General features: G+C 44.2%; 1 protein-coding gene across 1 annotated transcript in view; it reads left to right on the forward strand.

Annotated features, from left to right (window-relative positions):
- The window catches only part of LOC119458907 (autophagy-related protein 2 homolog B-like), a 96,447-nt gene that overhangs the window by 42,523 nt on the left and 33,468 nt on the right, over positions 1–20,456 (forward strand). The window contains 12 exon segments of the mRNA XM_049671501.1: positions 1,597–1,840; positions 3,325–3,384; positions 3,386–3,468; positions 4,928–5,285; positions 5,679–5,963; positions 5,965–5,994; positions 7,923–8,073; positions 12,172–12,338; positions 12,859–13,046; positions 14,415–14,507; positions 15,304–15,377; positions 18,287–18,354. Of these exon segments, the coding sequence (XP_049527458.1) occupies positions 1,597–1,840; positions 3,325–3,384; positions 3,386–3,468; positions 4,928–5,285; positions 5,679–5,963; positions 5,965–5,994; positions 7,923–8,073; positions 12,172–12,338; positions 12,859–13,046; positions 14,415–14,507; positions 15,304–15,377; positions 18,287–18,354 (1,801 nt within the window).

Genomic DNA, 20,456 nt, shown 5'->3' on the forward strand with positions numbered 1-20,456 from the left:
GCGGCCAGTTCATGCTTCTGATTGACTCGCACAACCTGTAGTTTTCTCTGCACTGCCTTGAGTTGGTGGCGCAGAGTAGTGTGGTTGGCAAGTTGTTTGTGCTTCCCTTTTGTAGCTTGCAATAGCCCCATTTATTTCTCAAGTGTGCTTCTCTGCATTGCACACTTGCCCAACTTATGATGGCACCAGTCATACGTATAGTTCAGATGACGGTGAGACACCTCCACCATAGGTCTCTTGCACATGGTTTCATCACGAGATCCACGTCTATAACTTCCATTTCATCAGACAAATAAACCGTGCTCATATGTGTTGATTGCAAAAATGACTGTGCCACCACTGGCTAAGTAAACTGCCTCATGGGAAAGCTGGCTTTACAGTTATGCAAAGGGTCTTTTCTTAGGGTCACAATTCGTGACTGACTTATGCCAATGAACGGAGCTTCGAAAGTGTCATTTTATTAACAAGGCCTATTCGTTTTTCAATATTGTGCTATTCGGTATCCACTCTGGTTTAAATTTCAGGATTTGCAATTTTCAGGGTATTCAAAATGAACCAGTATAAATGCAGAAACGAGCAATCAACAGTTCCAGTTTTGATTTTCATGTCACATTGCCAGTTACACAGCTTACAGATCACATTGCCATGGACATTGCAATGACATGCGACACACATAAGGCCGTGTTATGGGTGAATGTGAAACACCCCCATGGCCTCGAATGTCCTGAATTTCAAGTAGAGTGAACCACAACACTGAGCAAAAGTGAAAAAGTTTTCTGTACTTACAGCTGGCGTTCTAAAATATGCTTAATTTGCAGTTCTGCGTGAGATATCTGAATAACAGCACTTCAGAAATTAGTTGTAATTCAGGATTAAACTGCTTTCATTTTTTCAAGTAAAGGCCTCTACTTCTAGTTATTTGTCAACTTTTAGTTATGTTGTGAAGGGTTTATGCAACTTCCACAACCATTCGAACTGTTCACTTTGAATTTATGTGACGCTATTACTATTTGATTCAAGTTCGCTTCCAACCCAAAAATTTATATTTGCACGCCTCTACTTCTAGTTAATTGTCAACTTTTAGTTATGTTGTGAAGGGTTTATGCAACTTCCACAACCATTCGAACTGTCCATTTTGAATTTATGTGATACTATTACTGTTTGCTTCAACTTCGCTTCCAACCCAAAAATTTATATTTGTGCAAGCATATTAACTGTGTAATGTCCGATGTATTGTATATGCTGTGCTGAGCTTGATAACTCAAAACTCAGATTTAAGCCCTGGAATCTCGGCACACATTCTACAGTAGTGTTAATGAGATGGTGGAGCGAGCATTTTTGTGGACAGTTCAGTAAACCATTCATTGATTTACTATACTAATTAAGTTTTAACTTAAATATTGTTCTTTATTTGTACAAGCATACTTTCCATGGCCAGAAATAAAGGTTAACGGGTTGCTGTAATTTTCCTTGGTGTAGAACTGTTTGGACATCACAGGATTATAATTTGGCATTTTTGTCTAGCATCTCTGTAAAACCGATTGACGAGTCGTCGCCTAACTTGCTACGGTTATTCCTGCGTCCCCACCATTGCAGCCTGAAGATCTCCATCAGTCCCAGCAACGAACCTTCGCCGCTGGAGACGGAACTGTGCGAGGAGAGCTTGCTGCCATCCACGATGTTTGAGACGCTGCGGATGACTCAGCAGAAAGACGCGGGCTCACCCTTCACCGTCCACTGCCTCTGCTATGACAACAACGAGATCAGCCCTCCGCGCACGACGCGGCTGCAGGAGCAACAGCAGCGACAGGAGGCCCAGGAAAACGCCGAGAGTGACAAGGTAATAGTCGTCCAGCCCATAGTTTTCTGGCAGAGTCACCAGAGGGCACCCTGGCACAGCCATGGTTCTGCTACCATAGCAAAGATGGGCGTAGGGCATGGATTTGTCTAATCCTGCTCGTGACTTCACACGTTCTTGTGGCTTCGTCTATATGCTTTATCTGCCTCTATCGACCCAAGTTTTAATGCAATCCCACTTTTCTAAGCGCTGAAGGCATTAAGACAGTGCGCACAGGCATAACCACGGCAAATTTCTGAATTTATAAAGCACTGCATTGTGGAAAGCGATCGACTTGCAAAGCCACAAAGCAGCTCAAAGTCGGAAGGACTGCCAGGTTTAGGCAAATCCATGGATGTGCTAACCATCATTTTCATGTGTTCCCTCTAGTAATTTTTGGGTTCCTAAAATGGTCATTGGGGATTGCTATAAACTTCCTAAGAACATTTCTGTTTTGTTTGTCGAACAGGTAGATCTCGCTGTGGCTATAGGCGACCAGCACTGAAAATTTGCGTGCCAACAGCAGCGCCGTAACACACAGACTAGAGGACAGAGGAATGTTTTTAGTAGGAAATTTGCATGCCAACGGCAGCGCCGTAACGCAAAGACTAGAGGACAGAGGAATGTTTTTAGTAGGATATGGTTCGATTTCACGTAAGCAAATTCACTGCTCATCTAGAGCCTCATTTACACTGTCTCACTTCACTTGGCCCAATCATGCTCAAATAAGAACGTAGAAAAAACGAAAATGTAGTAAGAAATTAAAGAATGTAGGAGTGCACAAGCTTCTCATAGAGCCTCCTTCTCAGTGCTGGTTCCCTATACTGGGTGTATCTTTTTAATTGTTAACAGAATTTTAAAAATTGCCTGCGGCATAGGCACAAACCTGGTCATTGAGCTGGATTACTCAGGGGTGGACATTATTACACTGGAAATTGAAATGCATAGTTTACTATCTGATGAAATTTCACTAATTATTAACTAATTACTTTTGTGCACATAGTGCAATATATCAGAATTGAAGCCAGTGATGTCACAAAGCCTGTTCACTTGGAGCGAAATTTGAAACTAGCAGCAGTTCCCATAAGCGCTGTCAAACTTGCGGTGAAAATGCACTGTTCCACTTTTTTTAAATAAAATGCCTTTTTGTGCATTGAGGTTAGGCAATTCGGTAGCGACATATTCGTTACCATAAAGTAAGTGTTGTTTTTTTATTTCTCTGGCGAGAGCACCCATATAGCAAAATAATTTCTCACGCAGTGGGATTGAACAAAGCGTTGCAAGATGTGGCTGCCAACATTGCCACAGCTGTCCATGGCACCAGTAACCTGGCCTTCTGCAAACGTGTTAATGCTAAAACTCTAATAAAGGTTGTCGTTATTTTGTGTCGCTGAAACCAACCCGCGGTCCAGCAGTAGGCTCACTGCAACGCGTGCAGAAAAAGCGTGGCGAATCGTTGCGCTTTTGCTCTCCTTCTCGCTTCACAGTTGGTGCAGCCCGGTGACAAGGCGACACTTCGCTCCTTCATTGACAAGACGGCCAGCAACTTGCCGCATTCAGCTGGAGTTCCTGCTGCCGTCGCTGGAGGTGACCATGCCTGACAAGCGGTTCTACGAACTCATTTACAACCGGTGAGGTGGCGGTGCAAGCGGGTGCCTCGACTACGCAATCGACTATGCAGTCAATTGCGTAGTCGATGGCTAAACATGGGTATCAAAGGATTCAATAAGGAGAGAACATGCTCAGCTATTGCTACAAGAGGTAGTGTTTATTGTTCAGGCCTTCACTGAGTTAAGGAAATGTGATGGTGATACTGATAGCGTACACCACAAATTAAGCAGGCCCAATATAATTAATCAAGCCCAATATAACGAAGCCATAATTTCAGTGAGAAACTTCGTTAACCCTCGAACTGCCGTGCCCAAGTATGCTCATCTGGCCATCAATGCACACCCCTGACCGGGCCCAGAAAATCATGAATGGGAGAACTGGTTGCATAATTTACTCTGGTTAGCTGGCTAAAAAAATTTTACGGTAGGTTCTGTATGTATATGACTGATGAAAGCAAAGCTCATTGACTGTCAATGTTGCTTGCAGCTCTCATTTTCCAACTTAATGGGGCAGCACAATAAGCATGCACATTTTTTGGAACGATGCAAAAATTCAAGAACTTCAATGTTGATTATGAGGTGTCTTCAAGGGACTGTGACAACAACAAAGAGGCCATGTCTTCTGATGAATGAATGATGTCCTAATTTTTGTTAAATAGCTTATTAATCTTTAAGCCTGCTAATGTATTAATTAGACAGAAATTGAATTTGTTGCACTTTGGAGAAACACCCGGCACCCAGAGGGTTAAGCTTCAGACTATTATTTTGAGGTTCGAACGTTCCAGCAGCAGATATTACCTTGCAGGTTCCTAGAGCAAGCAGAAATAGTTGACAGCTCTCATTCTTAAGAGCTGTCGCCACTAAATGTGCTACTGCGTCAGTACAGTAAAACCTCATTACTATGAACACTGTGTCAACAAACTTTTCAGAAATTCCCTGCTGACAGTTTCAAAGTAAAAATATTTCAGTACTGCAAACTATAGAATACCGAACTTTTCAGAAGAACGATCATTGTTCAGTTTCTGTGTCATGTTATCATCTCAGTACTACGATTTAATATTCCGAAATCTGGGGGTTCTTTAATTTCCAGCATATCCATCATGACAGCCGGAACAGTAGGCTAGCAGACGACAAGGTGCATGGGTTCGGAAAACCTGAAATGGTGCCGGAGGTGAAAAACACAGATGGGGGACTTTTTTTTTTTTTTTCTGTTGCGGAGATGATGACGCATCAGGTTTTGAGAGCGCATCCTCCGCCCAGACAAGTGTCGCTTAGAATGACCTTTCAGAATAATGAACAATTTGCCACATTCCCCTGAAATTCATTATATTGAGATTGCACTGTAACAGAATTAGTGTGGTCATACTACGAAAAGTTGCTGCGTGTTGAAATTTAGCCCTGCCAGGGAGATGTCTTGGTGTCACATAGGCGCTACTTGTCTGTAACAAAAGCTGGCTGACCTAACCACTCGTCCTTTCAGGCTCACCATGGACTTAGTCCTGTGGGAACCGGTCATCGCTAGGCTCAGGGCAAGCGGAGACTCCTCGCTCGTTGCCCCTGGCGGCGATGGTGCTGCCTTCTTTCCCGAGATACGGGTCCCCGGCCATCTTGCCCAGCAAAGCTCGGTGTTCCAGGAGTTTCACATGTGCCGGTCGGGGAACATGCTTGGTGAGTCGAGAAGTGGCAGGGAGTTGTGCCTCTTGAAGTGGGTTTTTAAATGCGTAATCGTACTTGAACGGAAACGACTCGTGGGTTTCACTGTTCTGTCTATTGTTGAGCTCTTGGGACATGTGGGCCACTTACGACACACGGCTCGTAGAGCTTTCGCGCGTGGACTTGTGTAGCTTTGCTTAGTAATTGTGCCTTGTTCTTTGACGCTTTTGAATGCATAGCCTTTCGTGGTGTGCAATTGTTGTATCTTGCTGCTTCAGGGTGTAACTTGCGCATCTAGCTTGAATGTTTTGTTGTTTGATATTTTCAGCTACAGAACTCTTCCTTGAATGTAACATTGGGCTTTGTAGCTCTAATCAATTGCAACCCTAAGAATGCAAGGTGAAGAACAAAATAAATGAATAATGGTAATGGTAGTTATAATAATAAATTTAAAAAATAATGAATAAATTAATAAATAAATAATAAAATATATAAATAAAAATGGCAATAATTTGAAGATATAATGTGAACATTATCATTGAAATGAGGCAAAACTACATAAATAATACATTTTTAAGTGTTTGATCATCACTAATCAATCACTTTCTGTTTTAGAGGATGGCGGCGATGAATGGCAGTGCAGACCCCATAGTTTTTTTTTTCCCCCTATTGTCATTGATGCCATTGTTTATTTTTTGCAGAGTCAGGACAATGAGTCTGATGATGCACCATCAATGTTCCACTCGGTGTACGACAACCAGAGGCGATCAACAGTCCGTCTTGACCGCTCGCATCTTCAATCAAGGGTCGTGCCCTGTCGAAGTTGGCAGACTCAGCTCGTCATCAACATCCACATCACTGAGGGGGCTTGCAACTCTCAAGACACCGCTGAGGGTGAGTGTTGTTGCCTAAGATTGTTTGGTTTGGTGCTTAACCCCTTAACTGCCATGAGAAATTTTGAAAATGTATAAAAATTGCAGCTGTTTTAAAGCCTGCATTGATTTTGCAAATTTTTTCTAAACATTATAGTATCAGGAATGCCTGTAGTGCTTTTACTGCTCTTGTTAAAAAAGAATAGCAAAAGACATTGTGTATTACGTATTTGTGTCAAAATTGCGTCATAGTACCACCTTTGTCATCACAGTTAACTCTTTCATTACGGATAGAAATGCGCTATCGTTTGGTGCTTTTATGTTTTAATGTTTTATTTCGAGACTTGGTAGTTGCAACATATACCACGATACATAAAATTGTAGCCTGATCACTGGTGTTTTGAATGGATGTAAAGCAGTAGTAAATGCTCGCACAGTGGGAGAATTCTTACACGAAACTTAACAGAAGCACCTCAAGCAACATGAATGGAAGTAATGATTTTCCATTTTTAGCATAAATACTGAGAGTAAAAAAAAATCTGAAATATACAAAACATGCACCTGGCTCCTAGTTCCCAACTTTAGTAAGTCAGATCATGCAAAAAATTAAAAATTTAGATTTGTTGGCGTCAATACTAGCCGTAGTGATTGCCATGCTATGCAGGAAAGCAGTAGCTTTGCAAATGTGAGAACGGGCAAGTTCCTATTGTACAGGGAGCATTTGTTTTTACTCATTGCAGCGGGCACCTGGTTCTCTCTCTTTTTTTTTTAGTGCATTCCTTTAGGTTTGCAAAGCAGTGGCTGTCAAGTCAGGGAGCATGAAGCATCCTCGTACCTGGTTATTGCATTTGATCAGCTTTTCTGTGCAAACAAGGTGGTCTAGTGTGCATTCAACTGGCGCTGGAGTCTCCACATGCTTTGTTCAGTTCCTGTACAGTAATGCGCAGTGTTGCACAATATTGTACAGTAATGAATAAGGGCACTTGCACAGGTAGTGTTCCAAATGCAAGAGATCCGACAGCTAGTCAAGCTTCGGTCGAAGGTCGGTCTGAAATTGACTACGTTCTCATGTGTGAGTTAAGTTGCACTTGATATTAGTCGAACACAGTTATCAAAATAAAACGCCTTCATGAGCACCTACCGTTGTTTGAGACATCGTTAAATCGTTAAAACCGCCTAGACGTCGGATCGGAAAATTCGACAACCCAAAAGAAGCTTCCATGTCTTCACTGCTGCTGTCATTTAGAAATTATGTTGCTGAATGACCAAAGCGCAAATTTTGCATTGTTTTATTGAGGAAGTGCTAGGAGCACTAGATGCTAGCTTCGACGATACCTTCAGTCGAAGTTCTATATTTCCAGACTCTCCAATCTGCAAAATAATTGTCAAATCTGACAAATAGTTGCAGTTCATTCGTCATTTCGTACGCTGCATGGCGTTGCTGGTAGAAAAATTCCAATGGAAATGATTAACAACACATAGAAAAACTCAATAACATTGATTGATTTCTATAGGTGCGGTAACGAAATAGTGGAGGGCCGTGATATCGTACGAAATAATGGCCCAACTGCCGTGATGTCATAGATTTTGATAGTCTCTGCTATGACCTTGTTAATTTTTTATCAGTAAAGATGGACTGTCACATTTTTAGTCTCTCCTTTAAAGGCTAACTGCTACAAAATTTCACTTTGTCTAAATTGGTTAGATAAGCTCTGTACGTTCTCCGTTTCGCAAGGTTGCAGGGCTGGTAACTAATTTTCCTACTAACAGCCTCTAAATTTTAGAGTGCCTGGCGTGCCAGCCAGATGTGTGCCAGAAATTTTTCCAATGTGAACCTCTTCTGCGTTTTTGGCTTGTCACTGCTTGTAGTTCTTTCCTTTTTGTTACTAATTGTTCTTGCATTCCTCCTGAAATCATAATGAACGGCCTTTTCACGGTATTGTCGTGCAGGATGCAGAAGGCAAGGTGATGTCGAAGTTCCACGGCAACCTGCGCGTTTCTGTCAAGGATGCGCAGTTGTTTGTCAGCAGCAGTCACCACGGCGACCCAGACCTCAACTATGTCATCTTCACTGCGGGCACAGCCAGTCTTGATCACCAAGGTAGAGGCCATGGAGCTTGCTTAACCCCCCACAAAGTCCAAATGTCATTCTGCATCAAAGAAAGTTAAAACAATTTGCTCGCATATATCTCTACCCATGGGGTAGAACAATCACACAAAAAGTATTGTACAAAAAAAGAAAGTTAGTAGCCTATGAAAATGAACGAGTAGTCACTTTACTGTAGTCTGTATTTCGAGATATCAAATTCACCCTGCCAAAATGACATGTTAGGCTTTTTGGAGTCTAATTTGCATTGATTATTAAAACATTAAGTGAAATGCCTATTTTTTTACTCACACCCTCATATGCCTATTTATCATATAAGCACAAACTGTTGATCTAGAAACATTTTAGTGGCATTTTTATTGTGCCTATCTATTTCAATGTTGGTGCCTATAGTACTGGATTTACAGTCTAAAAAGGCCTTTTACTGCTTTTTGACCTAGCCTTATTTTCTTTGTTATCACTTGCTGGGGAACTTGGATGTAGGCAGCCAAATACAACCACGAATACTTTGCCGGCATAACAGCAGTGATTAACAGACTTGTAGCAGACGAGAACATCGCTGCAAGAAAGGCTCAAACTGCTCTATGGGACGATACACTTGTGCGCTCACTTCACATTTTTGGCTGACATCAAGAAACTTAAATGCTCAGGTGCAACTGTGGCCCGGAATGTGGGGCTCGTTTTGGGCATTTAGTAAGGGTTCACCACCATTCCTTGTGGACGTGTTGCTGATAGTCCGAAACTAATCTGTCTCGGGCAAAAATTTCGGGTTTTCTGTACTGAAAGAACTGTCAAAAGTTCTTGCTGTTGAATATTCTGCCATTCCAGAGGACATTAGATCACCGAACACTCCAAAGTACGAGTGTGCGCTGCTGGCATTGGGGAATGTTGAGCATTCTTGTTCTGCTGCAAACTAATGCGCAGTAAAAAAGCCGCAACATGAAACCCCAAGAATCTTGAGATGGTGCTTGTTTGAAACTGCTTTCACAGCTTTTCTCGTGGTGTCTAGTCTCACTAAATTTCGGACAAATCTTGTAACCTACGCAACTTGCCTCATGCTGTTTTGTCGAGAAAAGGAGATGAATTTCCCAAAATAGGGGTTTACCTGCTGTGTTCCTAAGAAAACCGTAATTTATCCTCAAGTGCACAGGGAAAGTTCTTATTAATTGGGCTCATACATGCCTAAAAAAACAGTATTTGGCGCCCTATATATGCCTTAAGAAACCATGGAATGATTTTGATAATTGTATACAACCTAGGGGTGTGCGAATACTCGAATATCATCGAATCAACTATTGAACATTTAAATAATTCAATTCGCAAATCGAATATCTGCTATTCTAGTGTTTGAGTGAGTTTTTCCTCAAAGTGCAGATGTGGCATGCGGTGGTTGTGTTAAATGCAAACTGGAATGTAAAGGTCCGTCCAAGTTGAGGCTGGAGTCACATTTGTTTTAACTGCTCAGGAAATCCTAAAATGTCGTTCGTGAAAAGCCTTTGTCTATAAGAAGACAAACCCGGTGGCGCAGCATTTCCAGTTTGGCATCCCATACCCAACGCCACTCAATGGAAAGATAATGTCATCCACTCTTTCTTGTGGAATGTGTATCAGACCAGGAAGCCTTTAGTGCTCTTGAAGCAGAGTGCACGACGATCTGCTCTTGCCGATAAAGAATGGCCGCATTTCGCACAAGCCATCCGTATATGCAGCGAGCAAAAATTTAGGGAACTCTGCTCATATACTGCCCTTCAGATTCAATCTCTTGGACAGCACCTGCTAAAACAGTGCATTTTCAACTTTGTTGGCATTAAAAATTTCCGACAATGCGAGAAGTGATTGTCGCCGTTAGAAGCGCACTTGCATGGGTGCAGAATTCGATATATCGCATGTGGCGGTGAACGGGAGTTCAATGTACGCGTAGTACAGTCGGCGCCACCCTTGTGTAGAGCTCGGGAACAGTGGCCTCCGGGGTACTCTGGAGGCAGCCAGTGATGTCTAACGCTAGCTGCTGGGTCCAACGTCTAACGGTAGGGGCTGGGCACGTTTGGGCCCAGCAACCACCGTTAGACGTCGCTGGCTGGCTCCGGAGTGCCCCGACAGCCACCGTTCCCGCGTTCTAATCAAAAGTGTGATGCCAACTGTACATCGCCATACTTTTGCATGGAATATTCGAGGGGGTTTCACAACTGTTTGACATAGACAATAATTCGATATATCCGAGTTCGATATGTCCAGGATCACCTGTACAAGTTTTTAAAGGTGTGCATCGCTACCAATCGCAGTGGCACCACTCCCTTGCATTTTCAACCGCCTCTTCCTAGGCTACATAGCATGGGTGAGTGATGTCACTCTAGCGAACAATCTGATTGGCTACCCACGCTACGTCATTGGGAATGCTTGAAGCATGCCTTTCCATTAAGCTTATCTTTAATTGCATACTCATGGACAATACTCTGTGTACCTTTAAAAATAATTACACAAATCCAATAAGTAAGGACGTTTCCTCAAACCAATGGCCCACTTCCGCGTGAGAATGCAGGGATCGTCTGCTTCAGCTCTGGTGATGGCAGGCGATGCGACACTGAGGGGTTCTCAGTGAAAATAGGTGCAGTGATGTCATCTTTGGTGGCAGGAACATGAGTGGTACTAGCGCTGTATTACGCTTGTTCTCACTCTTGTGTATCACTTTTGTGTATTGGAAACACTTTTGTGGGCTTTGCATCTTTTCAAGCGAAGCTTGTATACGCTATCCTGTGCCAGCGATGTAACGCTAAAGCTCCGGCTTCAGTGGCGGCTCGCTGGCGCTGGAGCGTGAGTCATTAGGCACGGTGCCAGCTGGGTAGGCGCCCACTCACGCCACATGCATAGCTAATCAGAGCCATTTCGCTTCCGCCCGGAAGGGTTTCGCACGCACTGCGCCCGCTTCGTTTCCGTTCAGTTGAGTCTCAGAAAACCGATGGGACGGCCGTGCATTGTGCACACCCCCGAACAACAGGCAGCTCTCGCCGCATGCTGACAGGAGATCGCCCGTGAAAGGGCGTGTCGTCAACGCGCCTATCCTACGGTGCGAGCCACTGAAGCTGCGGCACTCTGCCAATGCCGAGCAGATCACCTGACCTTCCCTTGGTCACGGTCAAGTTACTCACAAGAAACATAACCGTCAAACACAAGGTGCACCCAGGACAAGCTTTGCGTCGCTTACGCCCATTTTCCAGTAGGGGAAGGGCTGACGCTTGTTTAGGAAGTAATGGCACGAAATTTTTTTCTGGGGGGGGGGGGGGGGTTAAATTAAGGTCCGAGAGCTTAAAATTCAAGCAAAAATAATGGAAAGCCTCAGTGCACTTTGAATAATTCACTGTAATAGCTTTTCTAAAACCCAGTTTTGTATCCCACGAAGTCTACACTTCATGACATCGTGATGTAGAAAGTGGTCATATGGGAGCAGAACACGTAGACATTTTGGGGCTCGCTCCGGCTTGCTCAGTCATCCGACGTGCTCATATTCTGTGCGTGGCCTAATGTAGCAACAATTGAGCGAGCTGGAGCGAGCACCAAGAAATTAGTTGTTGCAACCTCTGGTGTTTCACCATTTTTCATCATTAATTCCTTGGACCATTGCCAGTGCTTATCGACGGCACAGAAAGCCATGAAAGTATTGTTGCAGTATCTCAAGTCGACAAGTCTTTGCAAAAATTTGGAGACTTGGTGCGCACCTGAAACTGTGCCCTCTCTCTTTTTCATCCCTATATCCTCGTCCCCCAGTGCAGGGTAGCAAACCGGACATTCACCCACTGCTTAGTGGCTATGGTTTTGGGCTGTCGCCGGGATCGAATCCCGGCCACAGCGGCCGCATTTCGATTCTGGTGAAATGTTAAAACACCCATGTACGTACTTTGATTTAGGTGCACGTTGAAGGACTCCAGGTGGTCCAAATTATTCCGGAGCCCCCCCACTATGGCGTCCCTCATAATCAGACCATTGTTTTGGCACATAAAACCCCATACTTTGAAACCAGATGTCCTTCTGGCTTACCTCTCTGCCTCTCTCTCTTCCCCAGTAACCTCACTTTTTCTTTTTTCTTGTGTGTTTCAGGACAAGTGTGCTCCATTTGGGAGCGGACACTGCTGCCCGTCCTGTACAGGTCCGGTGACGGCATGACATCCACGAAGCTGCCGTCTTTTTTGAGCCCCGATCTGGAAGCTGCCGACATGCTCTCGCTAGTCATTGAAACCCGTGCAGACCCATTGCAAGGTGTCAAGGTGGGACATTAGCTTTTCACAACATCTCTTGGACAATGGCTTGATGCCAGCACCTCGCAAGATACCCTGAAAGGAGCTCCAGAGTGCCTTTTTAAAGGGATATGATTGTCCAAGTATTCAGTTAATTATTGCAACTGAGAGTAAAGGGGTAATTATGGTTTTATACACACAAGGGCGTGTTCTTTTTAGATTTTTGATGAAAGCGAAATCTGGGCGGAAGAGAATACTGTACTAGCAATGCCAGGTGAGCTCAAGTTTGTGTGTTCGATCACAGCCGCGGTGGTCGCATTTTGATTAGGGATCAAATGCAAGAACGCTCGTAGATACTTATATTTAGGTGCACGTTAAAGAACCTCAGGTGGTCAAAATTAATCCAGTACCCCCCCTCCTGCTACGGCACCTCTAGTCTGTTTGGCTCCTCTTTTTAAATGTATGTGTACTTCTTTTACAGACAAAATGTTTCTGTATACTGTGCCTCTGAGGATTTCTTTCTTTTAACACTTGTTTGCTCTTTCTGCAGACAATCAAGGTCGCAGTGGGTGTTAGTGACACCACGCTAAGGCACCGCATGGCTCCACTACGACGCAGCTGGGTCAAGCAATTCCTCGACTTCTTCGACGTTGTCGACGAGGAAGTTCAGGGCTACCAGCCGCTCGGCGTGGTCACCGAGTTCCACCTTACCCTCTCCAGCTGTGCCATTGACTACAGGTCTGAATATTTGCCCTTGCACGTTTTTGGAGTGGTAGCTCTCTCGTGGCATACCTTACGGGTCGTTTCAAAGCAGTCGGGCGGTGCTACCGACATACTGAATGCTTTCAAGCCCTGCTTATTCTCGTCAAGTAGCTGATAACGTGGCTTCATTATTCGCATTGAATTCCACAAATTGTCACATTGTAGCGGTAGCGAAGAACCCCAGGTGGTCGAGAAAAAATTCGGAGCCCTCCACTGTGGGTTCTCTCATAGCCTCAGCATTGCTTTGGAACACTAAAACTCCATGAATCAGTCATGTTCTAGGATCTAAGTTTATATAAACCAGAGCACTTTTTGTTGAAATTGGGGATTAAAAGAACTTGACTTGGGGATTTCTGCCTCCTCCGTGTGTGCGATAAATGGAGTTCTGTGTGCTTGTGTGGAGCCTTACTTAGCTTTATGCAACCAATATACAAATATGTACTACGGCGTAAATGGGTTACCATTACCATCAGGAGGAAATTTCGACAGATTGACAGAAAATCATTGCAGGAGTAGTGTTTATTTAATACCGTATAAACCAGTGTACGGGCTGCACCCCCGCTTAATAGCCGAAATATGGGGGGGGGGGGGGGAGAATCAACTAAAGAAGCAATTGCGTTCGGTGCTTCGGTGCTTTGATGCTGCATGCATCAATTAATATTTTGCACAGCATAGTTTCACGGGTCGCTGCTAGATGGTGAGAGCTCCGTTTTGACCTGTGACATCCGGGGTGCAGCTACGATTCACTCCTCCATGTCAATGCGCAAGTCACCAGCGCTATCTTTTCTTTGTCAGCTGTCGGGAGTTCACAATGGAGAGGAAGTGCTTGATGACGTACGACGCTACATTTAAGCTCAAGGTTGTGACGTACGCCGAGGAGCATGGCCATCAAGCAGACGGCCGCAACGTCGGCGTCGGTTGCGCGCGCTGTTGTTGGAACTAATTGTTAAGAGCTTTAAAGTAACAGATCTCCAGTGTCATGATGACTTAGTCCACAAATGTGCCGGCGAACAGCAATTAACCAGCATTGGCAGCTATAGCAAATACAAATAGCCAAGTGTGCGGCGTGTGTGAATGAATGAATTCATTATAAACAAGGATAGCATGCCCTTTTGTGGTGCTGGGTGATCATGAAGGATACTCGTAGTCCGAAAAATTAGGCCAGATAAAGCTTGCAAGAATGTGTGCACATTCTTAGTTTCTATGCACATGCACATGTGTGGATTGAGCATCCTATCTGCTAGGCGGAGGGAGGCTGCGTCCGCTCTCGTGAATTACTGGCACCATTAAAGTTGAATATCTCTCTCTCTCTTGAGCATCCTATCACCTCTTGTTTTGTTGCAGGCCCTTGCACATACCTTACCAGACACTAGTGTCGATGGAGAGCTTCAGTATATCAAGCAACATCACTGCCAACACGACCACCTCACAGCTCAGGTGAGACTTTTTGACTTTTCGGTGCCGAGTTTTTCACTGTGCTCGACCTAATGTCACCCATCAAGAACGGACTGTCATGCATTGAGAAAAACTGGACTGTATTCACTCGCCAGTTCTCGGAACCTTGCAGCTTTCTCACTGTGGTCTCGCAGTTGTCTTGTTTATTGAGTGCAATTTAAAATTGACTGGTCACTTTGGAGCCTTCTGGTGCACCACGCTCTTACGTTTGGGCAGCTGGAATCGTGTGCTTGAAGCACTGCTCATCTGGTTAATCCCGAGTGCTGAGCTCAAGCTCGGGGCCACTCGGACACACTCTCAGCATTGTGGTGGAAGTGCAACTAAGATCCAATTGACTAAGATCCAGATGAGTTGTGGGGAGTAGTAATGTGCTCACACGTGTGTGTTAGCCATGTCCGTGCTGACGTGTTTCTGCTTTCAGTTCGCGATTGCCCTAACGGACAGCTAAACATGTTCGAGCAGAGTTTCCCTAGCTCATTTGGAGTGCCGTTTGAACCAGTTGAATGTGCGGTTAGCTTGCGAGATTGTGATCTAATGTTCGACTTCATCCATTTTCCTGTACCTGCTCTGGTTTCTAAATACATGCAGTGTGTGAAAGCGGAGATGGTGGGAATAATCTCCAGTGCATGATGCTACTATACACTTAGCACCAGACTGAAACATCAAACGGCTTATGTTCAGAATCAAACCTAAATGTGATGTTGTGTTGTCTGTTTTACTCCACTTTTGTGCGTATGTTTTTAGTTCGTTCACCAATGTCTGTTTTTCTTATCTGAAGAATCATCGCAGAGGAAGTCTTCCTCTACATCTCCGACAAGGTGTCCAAGGATGACCCGCCCGACTTGGCCAATGGTAGCGTGGAAATTTTCGCTATCCCAGTTAAATTTTATTGCGTATCTGCTGGCGAGATTTAGACAGGCAAGGTACAGCATCAGGCGGCATGGCTGTGAGGAGAGAGTGGTGGCATAAATAGACCACGAGCGCCATGTGAGGCGAGGCAAGGCATGGTTCTTGGAGGCTGTGCACGCGGTTGACTGTAGTTGCCAGAAAGAGGGCCAGGTGGCGCGAGTGTGGCATCGAGAGGGGAAGAAAGACGCGGATGGCGTGATATGTGTTTGGTGTAGTGTGCGAGGATGGACAGCATGTGGACAGTGTTGGGGAAGAGCCGCGGAGTGTGTTAATGAAGTGAATGTTTGCGACAAGCGTGTCGGCCTCTCGTTATTCGTGACATGGTATAAAAATTACTTGCGAGATCTCCTTTATGAATAAAATGTGTGCCGATGAAAATGAACCAGCTGAGCAATCTGTTGCTTTGAAAAGTAGTTGAACAGGAAACACTTGTTAAACATTATCCTGCCCCTTCCCTCGATAAAAAAAATATGACTAATGACTCAAGACACACATGCAATTTGTGCAAACACAATGAATGCACTATAGAATTGTCATGACTGTGTATGAACTAGTATTCCTTTACTTTAGTCGTGGCAGAATATAGCAAATAGCATTGCCTTGTCTCTATAATGAAATTCTAGCAATCTTTTGGGTATACGTATTTGCAAAACAGGTTTCGTATATGTATTGTCAGGTTTGTTTTTAGGGAGCAAGATTTGTTTTTACAGCCTATAAGTAGTATTTATTCCTCGTGAAATGTGACTCGAAAGAAACGGTAATAATGGGCCTTGGTGACTTGCATTCCACAGTTCATATTTTTATTATGTTTTTTTGAGGCATCTGAGGTACTTTTCTGAGTGTGTAAATATTTCAACATTGTTTTCATGCTGCGACAGTCTTCGTTGATGTTGTCGTGCCATTATCCTTGTACTGAAGTAGGCAGTTGTCATTAGTGTCACATCACCGTTGTGCTGTTAATTACTTTTCTCTGTAAATAACTTGTGCCTTCCAAAGGTTTCGCTTCTTATTGTTCGCCGCTTTTCGCTGTGTCTGTCTTATCGGTCAGTGTTGCACTGTGTCACCAATAGACCAATCCCAGACAAGCTTCCCTACATCACCACAGCCACAAGCAATGCCTAAGGGTTATTCTAAGGGTTATTCCATAGCTAACTGAATAGCAACCGTGGCAGGAAGCGCACAGCTATTGTTCTCATTTTCTTTTATGGCAAATTGTTCTTGCAGAAGAACAAAGTGTGAAGGTCCAAAAATTAGAAGAGGATAAGATTGTACTCTTAACGCACAATAACAGCCTGTACAAAGCAACCCACCCACCCCCTGATAATCTACTGGCTAAAACATCAGTGCAGTTGGCCTCGGCAGTTGACTCAAGGTTGTATTAAGCACTAACGAAATGATAGCAGCGGCTAAACAGATGCACGCTCACTAAGATTCTGATGATCAGTGTAGTGGATGACCAAAGTCTGTATTGCATGCCGACAGCCTAGAAATGCAGTACATGCTCCGTTGACAAAAATGCATTATGTACACCTGCCCTCTGGGCCTTCACACTCCAAAATATAATTTCCAAGAGGCACTGATATTGAAAGTTCGCCTCCGCTGTGACATCGTGGAAGTGAGCAAATGTAATCGACCAGCGTATCTGCGCAGATTCCCTTTGAGCTGGACAGGGGTGTATTCGTAACTGTCTTGTTAGGTTGCCACTGATGACAAATGCAGAACCTGCTTTTTCGTGCATGAACTCGCAATATATTAAACCTTTCAGGGGCTGTGTACGCAAAGATTGTGCATCAACAAAACAATTTATGAACATAATATTTAAAATGTATCACATACATCTTGAAACGTTTCTGATTGGAATTGTGCTGCAAGTTTGAATAACTATTAAAACGAGTGGTAAGGTAGACGGTTGGGTATTTTTGCTCAGTGCGAGTATGTCGTTGTATGGAGCAGACTCACTTTTTCAATATTTTTCACGATGGGTTGCACCAGGCATAATTTTCAAGTGGCTGGATAGATGATTGGGGACATGACATCCTGCTAACAGCCTGCTAGACATGAAATAGTTCGTGTTTTCATACCTGATGTTCTTGTGAGTTTTCGCAGGGAGTCCACATTCTGTAAACTTGACAACACTTGCTAAAGAATTTGAAATTCCTCATCTATTCTCCAACTGTACATTTTTTTTTACAATTCTGGAGATGTAAGAAATGGGGTGAAAGTTCTAAATCAACTAAACTATTATGTTTTACAATTACAATTAACCCTGGGAGTGTTAGCCAGCGTCATCACTCACAAACCTAGGGGCGGATGTGGAACATCCTTTCTGCCGCAGGCGTCACGACATCCGACATCACGACATCCGACATCACGAACATCCTTTCTGCTCGTGACGCCTGCGGCGGAAAGGATGTTCCACATCCGCCCCTAGGTTTGTGAGTGGTGGCGCTGGCTAACACTCCCAGGGTTAATTCTAATTGTAAAGCATAAATACCCCAGAAAGTGGATGGGAAAACGGCTCCGCAGTAGCTCAATGGTGAGAGCATCGCACGCGTAATGCGAAGACGTGGGTTCGTTCCCCACCTCCGGACAGTTGTTTTTTCATCCGTTTTCATTTCCATTAATTTATCATTTCTTTAATTCAATTAGTAGGTACAAGTAATTTCCCCTATGTGGTCCTTGGTGTCATTGTTTGTTGGCTTCTTATGATATGATAATAAAAATCGGGCCTCTCGGTTCCCTTTCTTCTCATTCCTGTCGCTTGTATTTCCAGCGGTGCTGAAAACATTTTATTCAGTTTTTCCCCTTTTGCTCTCTCGCTAAATGTCCTTTGTTCTCTTTTCTACTCTTAGGTTACGTTTGTGTGGCGGACACGGATTTGTTTGACATCTCCGTCCGTACGACTGACATGCCAGGACAGGTGAGTGCGGGCGTTCCATTTCCATCTTTGCTTGTTTTCCTCGTAGCCGTTATTGTACATGAGTGCTGCCGCTGTAAGCAAGCCTGGTTGCTGATTTTTTTTTTTTTTTTAGCGTCTCGCGAAGTTACAGGAAGTAGCTCCGATCACGAGACATTGGTCTCCTAGAACACCTGCCATGTACCGGCCACGTTAGAGAAAAAAAAAAAAAAAACTCACTGAATTAACAAGCGTGGTGTCAGCGCGCACGAACGAGCGCGGCCGCGAAGGTTCGTGCGGTCTAGCGCTTCAACGGAAACTGAGCGGCGAGAGCACATCGCATACAAAAGGTCAGAGCAGTCTGGAGATCGCTTTTAAGATACGGTGCGTGCGAGAAACCGCTCCGGCACTAAGTACGCAGTTAGAAGAGTAGAAGAGCACATACGGCGGGCGCGCGGCGCTGATATTATCGCCCTTGGACTTTGTATGGAACCTCAGGGCGGCGACGCCGACGGCGAAAATCCGCTTGAAGTGTCCATATAATTGGTGTCGCAATAAAAAAACATCCCACAATTAATGGTTACAACGATAGTGCTGAGCGCATTACTAAGAAAAAAAGAAAAAGAGCAGTACTCTGGAGCGTTTTGTCAGCCAAGGAAGAGCGGGCATGGCCTCCGAGACTGGAGGATTGCGCTAGCTCTCTAATGAAAGCGCGCGTTCCAATCTTGGAGGCTACACAGCGAGCCACTGGAATCCAAGCCAGTGCAAAATCCAACATGGCGGCCTTCAAGATTGGGTAGCGCGGCTCGGAAAGAGCGATTTAGTCTGCAAAATCGAACTTTGGGGTCTCAATTCGTCCGAAAAATTGGGTGCGAAAATGCATGAACTCAATGGGAACCCTGACGGTGCATTTTTGAAGTCCGGAATATCCAGCAAGTCCAAATTTTTGGAGTCGAGCACCACCACGCCCGCTTTCGCGGCAGTTATCGATTCCGTGAACATCGTCCGCAACTTTGTTGAGTGCAGTGCGGGTGATATTTGTATGCTACGTTTTTTGAGCCAGCTGGAGAGCATGGCACTAGGGGCGGCGAACCAGCGCGCCAAGTAATCCCGCATCGGTAATTGCATTGAGTAATTTTTCTCGGACATGGAAAATAAAGGTGATTTCTTTTTGCTGCAAGTTCTTGCTTGTTTTCTTTTTTTATTATTCATTTCGGTTAATTCGAAAATCCGCTTAATTCGAAGAATTTTCGCGGTCCAGCGACCTTCGAATTATCGAGGTTTTACTGTATATATATATATATATATATATATGCTCTTACATGCTCTTACAAGTATTTGTAAGAGCAGGTGTCAACCAATTGTGATGTTACACGTATCATTAGCAAAGGTGGCTGGCCGATGGAAAACACCTGTTACACATGAAGACTTTGTGAACTTGGCTGCAGAAGTTTAGCTTCGATCATGGTGTAAGATATACATACATACATATATATATATATATATATTATACATACACTCTTTAGGTGTGGTCATGTCGCAACGAATGCTGTCGCAAGCACGTCGAAATAATGTCTCAATTCACACTGGTTTTAAATAGACTGATGATCGCAGCATCATCCAGTGAACAATTGGTGCAACATACCACTGAGAAGTAGAACGAAAGGAAATGGTCTTGTTATCATGACAACTGGCAGACATACAGTCCGCTCGCTCGCTTAGCGTGCACAGGACCGACATGAATCTTTCTGGCTTGTCAGTGGCTGGGTGCTAATGGTTACTCGCGGGATACGTTCGAATAGCTCTTTTTAGTGGCTTCTAAAACAGTTCTTTCGGTGACTTCGGGCAGAACCATGCGCAGATGACAAAGGTTTGACGAAGCAACACAGTCATGTCATTTCATTCGATGCACAAAAAAAGAGCATGCAGAAAATGACACCAGAACCGCAGATATTCCCCATAGAAATGCATTGCTGCCTCTCACGTGATAGACCTATGAACGGTGAGTCATCTCGTGGTGCCTTTACAAAACAGAGGACATATCAGTCCTTCCTGCAAGGTGCGCTGTCCACACCTAAAGAGTATGTCTTACACTGTGGCTTCAGTGTAGCAAGTTGGCAGTCGCA

This window comes from Dermacentor silvarum, chromosome 7 (assembly GCF_013339745.2).
Source record: "Dermacentor silvarum isolate Dsil-2018 chromosome 7, BIME_Dsil_1.4, whole genome shotgun sequence".
Taxonomy (NCBI): domain Eukaryota; kingdom Metazoa; phylum Arthropoda; class Arachnida; order Ixodida; family Ixodidae; genus Dermacentor; species Dermacentor silvarum.